Here is a 13,169-nt window from a genome sequence, read left to right on the forward strand (position 1 = left end):
GGACATTTTCCATCTTATCGACAAACAGATCTTATGGTGAATTCTACATACAACAGCCCACGTGTGTTAGTTATTTTGTTGCTTTGCTGTGACAAAATCCCTGGCAGAACTAAGTTGAGGGAAGAAGGGCCCCCAGGCTCCCGGTGTCTGGGGATTTCAGCCCATCGTGGCAGGGATGGCCTCAAGGAGTGGTTCGATGTGCTGGAAACTTGCACACAGCTCCTGGTTGGAAAGCAGAGAGCTTGGGATACAATCGGAAGCAGATACCTATCGCTCTGAAGACCTGTCCCACTGATGCACTTCTGCAGCCTAGTGGCCACGTGTCCCCAAGGTTTCATACATAACCTCCCCAAACAGCCCTACCAGCTGGGGACCAACCTGTAGAGGACATTTCACATTCAAATGTAACGTCCCCTGTGACCGCATCTGCCTGTGGAGGAAGGCTCCACACACCGCACTGTTTGCTTTTGTACAGATTTGCTTTGTCGATAACACCCCAAGTCACCAGTTAGTGTTGCACTGGGGGCACTGTGCCCTTGGGCCTTGTTTTGGAAATCGACAACTTAGATATATCAGGGAATTATGCTGAAGAGGAAGTGTGTAAAAAGAGGAGATAGAAAGCAACTAATAATTCTCATTGCCCATTTAAGGGGACCTAGAGAATAATGGCATTGTAAGGTGAACCTCTTTATCCCTGTGACTTCTCTCATCCTTTCCCTGGTGTGACTAACAGTCACCTAACATCAAACGTCTGCTGTCACCCAGGAAACCATCTCAAGACTCATAACCCCATCTTGACCTAGAAAGTTCCCAAGGCCAGCAGAGAGCCCACCCCTTTCTCCCACAGCGTCCACCTAATTTCCTGATCCCTTGGCCCAGATCCATTCTCACTTCAGCTGGAAAGGCTCTGAAGTGCCCTTTCCCAGTTCTGGGCTCTTGAGCCCTGACCCTGACCTGCTTCTGCTAGCTTCATTCTGGCTTGGTATCCAGACTCTGCAGGATTGGGCACAGTGTGTCTGAAGGCCTCTTTCGGCTCTGGCATCTCAGGTTTTCCTTGTGTTGGCCAAGTCATTGTGATGGAGATCAAATGGTCTACCACTCCTACAACATGTCCTACCGGGTATTTTCCGGAAAGATCTTTCCTATGGTTCCCTTGATCTCTTGGCCTCCATCCTGAGCCAATGTCAAGGAGGTCTGGTGTCTCCACAGTCTTTCACCAACTGCATTTCTGCTATAGTGTCTCTGATAAGATGAGTCTCCACCGACTGTGTGGCCCATAGTAATTACTTAGGTGTCTCTAAGGGATGGGGGACTCACCCAAAGGGCACCCCATTCCTTTGTGGCTATTTTTTTTCCTGTTCAAAAATCTTTAAGAGTTAAAATTTTCCTCATATAATCTGGCCTGGTGACGTCAAATCTGTGTTCTGAAATGATCCAGAACACACTCACTATAGACGCCTCCCCACCTCTCTTATCCTACCCCTGCTCCACAACGCCTGGGTCCCTGTGAAATCCCTCTGCCTCTCCTTACTGCCAGGTGATTGGAAACGGCCTCTAGACGCCCCCTGGGGTGCCACTTTGGTACCCCCAGCTGCAGTGACCTGACATCTTGCCATCAGTAAGAGGGGTCTTTCTTGCCTCTGTGTGCAGGGAGCCCTAGAGTAGTGCTGGAGAAGGTCGTATGCTGATTTGAATGAGATGGTTTGAATGAGATGTCCCTGTAGACTCAGGCATTGGGATTCTTGGTCCCCAGTTGGTGGAGCTGTTTTGGGATGCTCAGGGGTGTGGTTGATATATTGTACACCCCAATAAACTTATCTGGGGGTCAGAGAACAGAACAGCCATAATATTAAATATAGAAGATAGGCAGTGGTAGCACACGCCTTTAATCCTAGCATTCCAGAGGCAGAGATCTGTAAGTTTAAAGCCACACTGGAAACAGCCAGGCATGGTGACTCATGCCTTTAATTCCAGGAAGTGATGGCAGAAAGCAGAAAGGTACATAAGGTATGAAAACCAGGAACTAGGCTGGTTAAGTTTTTAGGCTTTTAGCAGCAGTTCAGCTGAGATTCATTCTGGATGAGGACTCAGAGGCTTCCAGTCTGAGGAAACAGGATCAGCTGAGGAACTGGCAAGGTGAGGAAGCTGTGGCCTGTTCTGCTTCTCTGATCTTCCAGCGTTGACCCCAATACCTGGCTTCAGGTTTGTTTTTATTAATAAGACCTTTTAAGATTCATGCTACACAGGGGGTGTGGCCTTGTTAGAGGAATTATGAATTACGTCACTGGAGGCAGGCTTTGAGAACTTAGAGAGTTGTGTCATTTCAAGGTTGTTCTCCCTGCTTCCTGCTTGTGGTTTGAGATGTGAAGTCTCAGCTGTTTCTGCCACCTGCTGCCAGGATTCCCCGTCATGATGGACACTTATCCCTCTTGAACCATAAGCCCACATAAATTCTTTCTTCTGTAAGTTGCCTTGGTCATGGTGTTTTATCACAGCATTTGGAAAGTAACAAATACAGGTTGTGCATTAAACCAATGTCCCTTCTGACAAGGAGAAGGCAACCAAGGCCATTTGGAGCCTCTGAAACTTGGAAGCCGTAAGATTAGAAACAACTGGCTGTGAGTAAGGTCTTCCTGATCCTTACAAACTGCAGGACCTCGAAGCCCTCATGAGAAACATGGCATCTGCCTTTAACCTATGCTCCAGGTGCTCGAGGCCCAAGTTTCCAGCCAGTCCCCCATCGGCTTCCCAGGCCTGGCCTCTTCTGAAGGGCTCTGGTTTCCGCTGCTATCTCAAGGGGCATTTGTGGTTAAGAAAGAGGAGGTGGGCTCTGACAGTGACTGTTCCTCCTGGAGTCTTCAGCTGGGGACAAGGATCAGAGGACCCCACCCCTTCCTCTGTAGGCTTTGCTGAGTGAGGACTGTGGAGAAGGCTGGAACATCTGTTATAGGCTTGATGTTCTCACCAGCAAGGACCATCTGCCAGGCAGTGGAGGGATAGGGGTATCCTCTGTGCACCCCTTTCAGATGCCGTGGCAATCACCCCTCCAGGCTGATCCTGTGCTTCAGAGAGTACCAGAGATGGGAATCAGGCAGACTTACCTTAGTCCTTTGCTCTCAATGACTTCCTTGGGACTTCAAGTTTTAGGAAATTGAATTCAGTTCACATTCCAACACATTACCCATACGGCCAGCAGTACACTAGGGGACATGGAAGGGAGAGAAGAAAGGAGGGAAAGTGGAAGAAAGTCCTAAATATATCCCCTTTTTTAAGTGTCAGAAGAAATGAGAGGCTTTCTTTCAGGCAACAGCAGACAGGACGAGGCATTCAGTAGCAAAACTCAACAGCATCACACAGATGCCAGCGGAGTTGGAAAAGACACAGGGCAAATCCCTTTGGAGCCTGGAGGTGGAGGGCAGGGAAGGGTCTAGGGAGGAAATGGGCAAAGGGGCCTTGGCTAGAATAACTAGTTTTTAATTGGCTTAGTGAACTTGGCATGACATATCTGATAGGAAGGGTTCCTTCTACAAGCAAACTAGAAAGCCACATAGGAAGGGAAGGGAGACTGGTCCCGGTCCTCACGTTGTTGACACCCAAGAAAATCTGGGAAGAGTCTCAGTGCCTTAACCATACACATAATCTTCTGGCATTTATTCCCTACCCTAAGACAGACTCCTGATGCTGAGGCCTGGCTTGAGCTCAGCACACTGTCAAGTCTGTATTGACCCCATCCTATGAAGCCATGACTGAGGCTGTGTTTGGGGTTACAATGAATTGATTTTTGTCCACTGAATGCAGCAATGACATAGGAAGCATATGTGGGTCTTTTAACATGTATTTTGCTAGCCACTGTCCATGATTTTAGTCTAGCCTTTGTGTTGTCTATGGCCTTGATATATACAAGTTTTATTTTCATCTCCAGAGTCCAATCTCCCCAGTGAATTTCAGTATTGTTATACCGTGTGGAAAAATGGACAGGAAAAGGTAATAGGGGTGTAAAGGACACAGTTAGAATCACTTCAGAAATTCAGGGGAGATATGATGGTGGGTGTTGTTTTGGGGTGGCCCTTTGGGTATATGTTAGATGAAAACCAAAAGTCTCTTACCTATGACTTAAGGATTACATGGAGTTTAGTGATAACCTTTTGGAGCCAATGTTGAGTGACTTCTGCCCTGTTATTGACAGTAATGATAGTGATGATGATAATTCATTATCATCTGGACATCCATGGGAAGGATGGATGGTTCAGCAACTATGTATGCACCTACGGTTTTCTCTTCTCGAGATCCTAATGAGGCAAGATTTTCTCTGTCCTTATTCCCAGGAAACAAGTATGAAATCAAGGTATACACTGGTGACGTGATTGGTGCAGGGACAGATGCTGATGTCTTTATCAATATCTTTGGAGAGTATGGAGACACAGGTAATGCGTTTGAATCATTTCCTCACAAGCCATATCCAGAACTACTTCCTAGAGCAGCTGTTTTTTTAGAATCCCCACTGAGGACAGCAGCTTGAGCCCCTCCCTTTTTGGTCCTTCTGCCAAGCTTCTCTCTTCTCTTCTTGTGCTGTGGTTTGCCATGGTTTGTCCTGAACAGTAGGTTGTCTATCTTATGTGGTCACATGTATATATGTGCGATAGGTTTCCAAAGCGCTCTGTCTCTGTCTCTGTCTCTGTCTCTGTCTCTCTCTGCGTGTGTGTGTGTGTGTGTGTGTGTGTGTGTGTATGTGTGTGATTTTTTTCAGAATAAGATATGCCTTTGTTTGTATTGATTAAAACTGAATAAACCCAAATTTCTCATTTCCAAGAATTTATTCTCACATAATTTCTTTATTGCCATAAGCTCCGTGCTTATGTGGATTATAGTGGGGTATAGTCTAATTCAGTGTAGTGAAGTGGGATGATACAGAGTGGGACTAAAGGGTAGAGGAACACTTGGCCTCCCAGGTGGAGTGGAAGCTGCCCACCGACACAGCGCAGGTGCTGAAGGAAGTTCAGGTTACAGGCTGGCGAGGGTGGTTTTTCTCTCACTTCTGCCAATTTAGTAGAATAGCACAGGAGCCAGAAAAGTTACAGAGATGTGAAAATCTGGGGTGGACTACATCAAAGAATTCAACATGGATGGCTGAACTTATAAGGAATGAAAAAGAACTCTTCAGGTAACAGACATGAAGGAGAAACTCAAAAGCAAAGTATTAGCTACGAATCAAGACTGGCTCTGAGAAGGAGGAGGTTTTGTGCTCATCTGTCTAGAAGACAGGTTTTCATGCTCATTGGGGGTCAGAAAAAGAGACATAGGTCCTGAATGAGGCAAGAGATTTGAAATTAGGACCGCACATGAGGTCAGGAGCCCCTGAGTCATGGTGACAGCATCAGTGAAAGGCAGACAACGGCTCATTGGCACTGTCACCGTGTCCCCGCCAAAACCCAAAATTAAAAACAAAACAACTGAAAACATATGTAACCCAGGGACTTGAGGGCTGATTGTCATACTAGATGTGTGATTTCAGAATGCTTCTCCTCCCACATAGAATATTTGGTTTAGTCTGGGTGTGGTGGCACACACCTTTAAACCCAGCACTTGGGAGAAAGAGGCAGGCTGATCTCTGTGAGTTCTAGGCCAACTTGATCTACACAATGAGCTCCAGGTCAGTTGGGGCTGTAAAATAAGACCCTGTCTCAAAACAACAGCATGCAAACAACAACAGCAAAACCAAATTAGAATACTTGGTTCATAGCAAGTAAATCTCCATTAGCACTTTGCGAAAACCTTTCTAAGACTGTGGGAGATTCCCACAGAGGAAGCGCTGGGGTGGATTTATTTTCCAAAACTATAAAACACTTAAGGACACAATCCAGCTCGATGAAGCTGCAAACCACACAACTATTGGAATGAAATCCCTAGGGGTTTCAGCTAATGGAGTGATGTGGGATAGCCTATAACTTAACATTTTTTAAAGCCGTTAACAGCATGAAGGAAGGAGTTGAAGAAGGTAGAGCATCATTAAAAACAACACATTAGGAAAAATAAACAAAACCATAGGAAGTAAAAGTATGGCTAGTAAAGATAAGCATCTCATAGGTGAGTTAATGCAACTAAAGATGCTGAAGAGAGAGTTAGTGAACTGTACGCTTACAAGCAAAGCCCTCAGACGGCGCGTAGGGAGAAAGGGCTGGGAAGGGGACGGGAAAAGCCATGAGAGCAGGGGAGGGAGTGAGGTCTGATAGAGGTTGAGTAGGAGTTCTAGAAACAGAGAATATGGGGCACAGGCAAGAGGAAACATTCAAAGAGCTAATGGCACAAGGTTTCTTAAGATTCAACAGATTGGAATCGTCCGTTTAAAGTCACTGAATAGAATCTATGACGAAACCAAAACCAGACAGAAAGATCTTAGAGGCAGTCAATTTGGCAGCTCACTTTCTACAATACCATGTAGATGGATGGAAAACTTCATCATCAACAACAGAGGTTACAAATCCACATAATCACACCTTCAATATTCTCAGCAAGAATGTATCTCAACCAGCAATTCCATACCAGATAAGCTTCCATACCAGATAAACTATCATTCCAAGTGTGTGTGTGTGGGTGGGTGGGGGAAATTAAAAACTGTTTATTCTAGCAAAGAGAAATGGGATTTATGTGTCCTCCACTCATGCTTAAACAGCCACTACTACGTACTCTTGGATGTGGAGGCTCATAACTGAAAATTTCAGCACTTGGGAGACTGAAGTAATAGAAACAGGTGTTTGAGGTTAGCCTGGGCTACATATTGAGTTCAAGACCAGCCTAGCTTACATATGAAGGAAGACCTCTGTCTCTCTTTCACACACACAAAAGTGAACAAAACACTGATAGCCATGTAACAAATCTAAGTGAGCAGCAACCATAAAACGTAACCGTGACTAACACAAGGGGCGTGAGGAATGTTTACCCAAAATATTTAAGATCAATATTTGAGAAGGAAATTGGACAAAACATTATAAAGATTGTCTGTTACCCATCTCCCCATCCCCAGATGAGTTCAACTATCAACTGCAGACTTCATTAAGCTAAGTATGAATATTAAAATGATAACAGCAAAGTAGAAATGTATAATCCATAAGTGAGCAGAATGAATAAAAGAGAATAAAGACATACTCAGTAGATCCAAGTGAAGCAACGAGGAAACCCGGCTGACAGCAAATGTAAATACACTGATTATCACAGGAGTGGGGAAGTCTGTTAGTAAAGAACAGACTGTCTGGCCGGACACACATAATCCCAGCACTTTGAAGGTGGTCCAGGAGAACTGGAGCTTGAGGCCAACCTGAGCTACTAACATGACTCTCTTTCAAAAAAAGATATTCTCATATTATATCAAAATAAAGAAAAATACAGCTTAAACATACGAGAGGAGAAATTTGGGGATGAATCAGGCAACATGAAGTATTCCGGGAAAATCTCACCAACAGGAAGGAGGCTGGAATAACACTGCACATATTCACCAATGTAAAGATGTAGGCAAACTACTTTGTTAGAAGAAAGGAGTTGGTCAGTGGTGGCACACACATTAATCCCAGCACTTGAGAGGCAGAAGCAGGCAGAGACCTGTGAGTCTGAGACCAGCCTGTTTTACAGAGTGAGTTCCAGGACAGCCAAGACAGTTACACAGAGAAACCCTGTCTCAAAATACCAAAGAAGAAGAGGATGAGGAGGAAGACAAGAAAGGCATGTTACTGACATCATCATCACCATCATCACCATCACCATCATCATTATCACCATCATCATCTGGGACAGAATATATTGCAAGATGCTAACAATGCTGATAGCAGGTGTGGAAGCCTCTGACCTCTGCCCCATTTTAGGTTGTCTAGGAAGGATGCAGCCAGGTAAGATGGCAGACTTTGGAGAGGGGTACAAACCTAGGGGCTGAGAATCTTCAAGCTGCATCATTGGAGAAGCATTTCTCTCTGTCCTGGAGTTGGAATCTCACAAGGGTATGACCTGGAAGAATCTTGACACCAATCCCAATTTTCTGTGTTAACATTCATACCTGGTAAAGCACAAGGTTCTCCCTTGGCATGATAAGAAGTTGGGATCCATGCCCTGTTAATGTCACCGTATGTCCTTAGCCTGGTCCTTCATTTCAGCATCCTACAAGGTTTGATTGTCTCAAGGACTTTCAGAAAGCTAGTTTTCATCACTAAAGCAATGAGAGCATCCATTAAAAATTACCCAGGACTCCAGACCCACAAATTGTTTATGTAAAAAAACCTACCAAATATTCAAGAAATAGTTAATGTCCATCTATCATAAATTATTTTAAAGAAAAGAAAAAGAGGTAATTTATCTAGTTCATTTTATGAATTTTGATGAAAATATCAGGCAGATAAAATTAAGAGAGAAGTAAATAGGTTATATTCATTTATGAAAAAACCTAAATCCTAAAAAAATATTAGCACACTACATTTGTAAATAAACATATGAATAAGTGATAACATTCTGTTTTACAAGTTTTATTCCAGGAAGTCAATAGTAACTTAACACTAGGCAGCCTATTCATTGATTTTATCATAGTAGAATATTCAAAAAGAAAAAAAATAGAATTATCTTAGATATATTTGAGCTAATTATGATTTGTATTCATTATAGTACTAGAAGGCCTAAGGCCAGAAAAAAAAAGACAAGGTTATGAAGTAAAAGCTAGGCTGGGTGGTGTGGTGTGCACCTTTAATTCCAGCACTTGGGAGACAGAGGCAGGTAGATCTTTGAGTCTGAGGCCAGCCTGGTCTGTCTCAAAAAACCAAAAAAAGGAAAGAAGGAAGGAAGGAAGGAAGACAGAAAAGCTATAATGATTGAAGATGAAAGAAGAGACTTGTTCTCCCCTCCCCTCCCCTCCCCTCCCCTCCCCTCCCTTCTCTTTCCCTCCCTCCCCTCCCCTCCCCTCCCTCCCCTCCCCTCCCCTCCCCTCCCCTCCCCTCCCTTCTCTTTCCTTTGTCTCACTTCTTTTCCTGCTCTCTTCCCTCCTCTCTCTCTCTCTCTCTCTCTCTCTCTCTCTCTCTCTCTCTCTCTCAGTCTTGTGATGTAACAGAGATATCTTCTGAATGCTGGGATTATAGGTATGTGTTACAACAAGCTATTAACAACCTTTCGTTTTCATAAGCAACATCACCCACCAAATCCAGGAAGATTTATATAGGTTAAAAATCATCAGAACCAACAGAAATTAAAGTTTACTAAAGATAGTAGATTAAAAAGTAAGAAAAAGTACTAAAACAAATGATTTAAATATTTAGTGTAAAACATGCTATTTACATTAGAAATTAGTTCGTAAGAATGACTCTGGAGGGAGGGCTTTCTGGGAAACACAGGTTTTTGAAAGATACACAGGAATATACAAGTAAATGAAGAGATGTGTCGCGATGAGAAAAGACCCGCCCTCACTAAGATGCCATGCTTCCTGGTTCTTTTTATAAGAGTAAAGCCAACACACGACGCTTAGGCTGCTATTAAAATGTAGAGCCATAAAAAGCTAAATATTGCCAAGATAGCTTTGAAAAACCGGAAACTGTATGAACAGCGTCAGTGGGCCGACTCAGCAGGTAACACTCCTTGCCGCCAAATCAGACAAACTGAGTTCTATTCCTGGGAGTCCCATGGTGGAGAAAGAGAGCTGACTCCTGCAAGTTGTCCTCTGACCTATACAATGGCACACACATACAGACCATAGTGTGGTTGCTTCTTCCACATACAAAACAAATAGATGTGACTTGTGAAAATAGGAAATGGTATGAACAACAATAATAATGTGAGATATTTACCCTGCCGGAAATTAAGACAGTGTAGATATTTTTAAATTTTAAGCTACAGTTCTTCAATTGGTCTAATGTGTGTGTGAGAAACACATGTGCTGTGGCACATGTGGAGATGGGAAGACAACTTCTGTGAGTTGGTTCTATCTTTCCATCATGTGGGTCCCAGGAATCTAACCCAGGTTGTCCAGCTTAGTAGCAAATGGCCTTATGAATTGAGCCATCTCACCAGCCCAATCATAGATCTTTAAAAACTAAAACAGGCCAGGCAGTGGTAGTGCATGCCTTTAATCCCAGCACTCAGGATCCAGAGGCAGGAGGATCTCTGTGAGTTCGAGGCCAGCCTGGTCTACAGAGCGAGTTCCAGGACAGGCACCAAAACTACACAGAGAAAACTTGTCTCAAAAAACCAAACCAACCAACAAACAAAAAACCAAACCAAAACATTTGTGTGAAGAAGGACAAATAAAATTGTCCAATGGAGCAGAATAAAGAGCCTAGAAATACATAGAAAGATAGCATTATAAATTACAAATCTGAGGGCAAAGATAAGATGTTTAATTACTGGTGTTTGAACAATTGTCTAGCCATCTGAGAAAAGATGAAATTAGATTCTTATCTTTCCCAAAGCACAAAAATAACTTCCAGATGGGCTAAATACTTAAATGTGAAAAAAAATTATCAGAATTTTTGAAAGAAATTCTAAGATACTAATTTTTAATTTTGCTCTTAATTTAGGGATGCAATTTAATAGGCAATTTACCAAATGCGCACACACACACACAGACACACACACACACACATTTACACATGTACTCACTTGCACATGCACATGCATGTGCATGGACATGCATCAAAGAAAATAACAAACAGTCTAAGAAAAAAATTTTCAACACAGGGTCTCTCTTTGTAACAGCCCTGGCTGTCCTGGAACTCCCTCTGTAGACCAGGCTAGCCTTGAACTCACAGAGATCTGCCTGCCTCTGCCTCCTGAGTGCTGGGATTAAAGGCATGCACCATCATTGCCCAGCACTTTTTTTTTAGTCTAAGAAATTTTTAAAAAATGGAACAAAAGATATGAGAAAAATGACTGAGCCACATTGCCTAAATGACACAGAATATATATGTATATATCTCATTTGGTCAAGCTCTCAAAAAAGTAAGGAAATATAAATTAAAACTATAATGAGATAGCATTCTACACGGAATATGAATTTTAAAGCACAGATGTTAGTAGTGATCACAGGCAGTGGAAATGCCCATACATTGAAGGTGGAAATTAGCACCATGTAAGCATTTTGGAAAGCTGTGTTGCCTGATAAACTAAAGGTGAGCATACACCAGATCAACAACTGTCCCCGTGTATGTGTGTGCAGCACAGTTTTTACCAGTGTGCAGAGGAAGGGCACAAAGCTGTCCATTTCAGTGACATTTGCAATAGTTAAGTCAGGAACAGCTCAATCGCATGGCCGGAGAAGAAAGCAGGCGGTTCTTTTGTCACTTGGCTCCAACAGGACAGTTAATGAACAAACTGTCCCCAGCATCCACAGGGCGCTCTCAGCAGCCTGCTGGAAACTGAGAGAATGAGATTCCACAAAGACGGCAGCAATCCGAGCCACGGTGGCCTGGCCACAGTGCCTGCTGTGCTTCCGGCTGCCCGATGTGTGAGAACGCAGATCTCACTCACAGACACCCTGTGACACAGTCACTGCTGTTAGCCTCACTGTGAAGATGAAGGGCTTGAGGCGGAGAGATGTGCTCTGTGCCATCATTTATGTACAAATCAGAAATAGCCACACGTGGCCTATGTCTCTTAGAGATGCTAATGTATACATGCTAATGATTCTGGGATGATGTACACCAAGGTGAGGGGCAAGTAGGAGAGAGAGATGAACAGGGAAGCCTTGCACATGCCGACTGGGTTTGCTTCTTTAAAAAAAAAAAAAAAAAAGTAAAACGTCTGGGAGCCGGAGAGATGGCTCAGGGCTTCAGAGCACTTGCTGCTCTTGCAGAGGACCTGAATTCTGTTCCCAGCACCCATATGGCTGCTTACAACCCTCTGTGACTCCAGTTCCACGGACTCTAGCACCCTCTGGGGCTCCCTTGGGCACCAGCCATACAAGTAGTGAACTTACATACATGCACTCATGCACATAAAATAAAAACAAATAAGTCTTTTGGAAAGAAAGAGAGAGAGAAAGGAAGGAAGGAAGGAAGGAAGGAAGGAAGGAAGGAAGGAAGGAAGGAAGGAAGGAAGGAAGGAAGGAAGGAAGAAGTATCTGGAGCAAACTAGACAAAATGTTGGCAATTGCTGCACCTCTCACATCTGGGTGGTGAGTACCTGAATACTGGTAATTATTTTCTGTATTTCCTGATGCCAAATGTAAATTTAGAAAAGAGAGACCATGGAAAGATTTAAGCAAAAAGTTGGCACTTTGATGGGTTGAGAAAGCCTAACATGTGTACTTGTGGTCACAGGGATGTGACCACAGAGAATGGCAAAGTGGAGAAACAGGTTAGAATGGACCCAAAACTTTGCGTTCATTGCCCACATGACTTCAGACAAATTGTCCAATTTCTAAGTCTCCGTTTCTTCATTTGCAAGACCAAGATAATAGTGCATCCTTGTTGGGTTATAGCTAGGAGTATGAAATAAAGATCTGTGTCCGACACCAACAGTGTCTGCTGATAGCTGCTGGCATTGTGTCCAGGACAGGGGGGAGCACATGGGGCCAGGCTCCCAGCAGCAGCAGCCCCAATGCCAAGCCCCATGTCCACTGCTCTAGTTTAGGACAAGCAATGGACAAAAACAAGATGGGACCTCAAGTCTTAGGGTAGGGGTACAACCTGGACCATAGGGGCAAAAGCTGCAGAATAAGGTTGAAATGAAAAAACCCAGTTATGAGACCCAGGCACCAGCCACACAGGAGGCAAATGGGCTTTGCCAGAGGCTGGAAGGATGTAAGGAACCGTTAGATCCCAACAGGGAGCCGCCCTTGACTTTGTAAGAGCTCTTTCAGTGGGTGGACCATTAAGGCCTCCAGTTCTTCTTTCTTCTCTTCTGGTTTTTTTTTTTTTTTTTTTTTTTGTAACTTTCTTGCTTCTGTGCAATCAGGAGAGCGTAGGCTGGAAAACGAAAAGGACAACTTTGAAAAGGGAGCTGAAGACAAGTTCACACTGGATGCCCCGGATTTGGGGCAGCTGATGAAGATTAATGTGGGCCACAACAACAAGGGGGGGTCTGCAGGTTGGTTCCTGTCCAAGGTAGGTTCAGTGGCTTGTCTGCAGTCCCTGAGGTGGGAGGGGGATGTCTGGCTTTTCAGAGGCCTGACACTGAGCCTAACTTCCCACTCTCGATTTGCCTGCTCT

The 13,169-nt window shown here is 43.9% G+C and overlaps 1 protein-coding gene across 3 annotated transcripts in view; it reads left to right on the forward strand.

The window, feature by feature from the left end:
• Positions 1-13,169, forward strand: part of Loxhd1 (lipoxygenase homology PLAT domains 1) — a 161,865-nt gene that overhangs the window by 30,684 nt on the left and 118,012 nt on the right. For all 3 annotated transcript variants that reach the window (XM_052741493.1, XM_052741494.1, XM_052741495.1), the window contains exons 5-6: positions 4,326-4,424; positions 12,916-13,064. In XM_052741493.1, the coding sequence (XP_052597453.1) occupies positions 4,326-4,424; positions 12,916-13,064 (248 nt within the window). The remainder of the gene's footprint in view (positions 1-4,325; positions 4,425-12,915; positions 13,065-13,169) is intronic.

Source organism: Peromyscus californicus, unplaced genomic scaffold (genome assembly GCF_007827085.1).
Source record: "Peromyscus californicus insignis strain IS unplaced genomic scaffold, ASM782708v3 Scaffold_17__1_contigs__length_78620276, whole genome shotgun sequence".
NCBI lineage: Eukaryota > Metazoa > Chordata > Mammalia > Rodentia > Cricetidae > Peromyscus > Peromyscus californicus.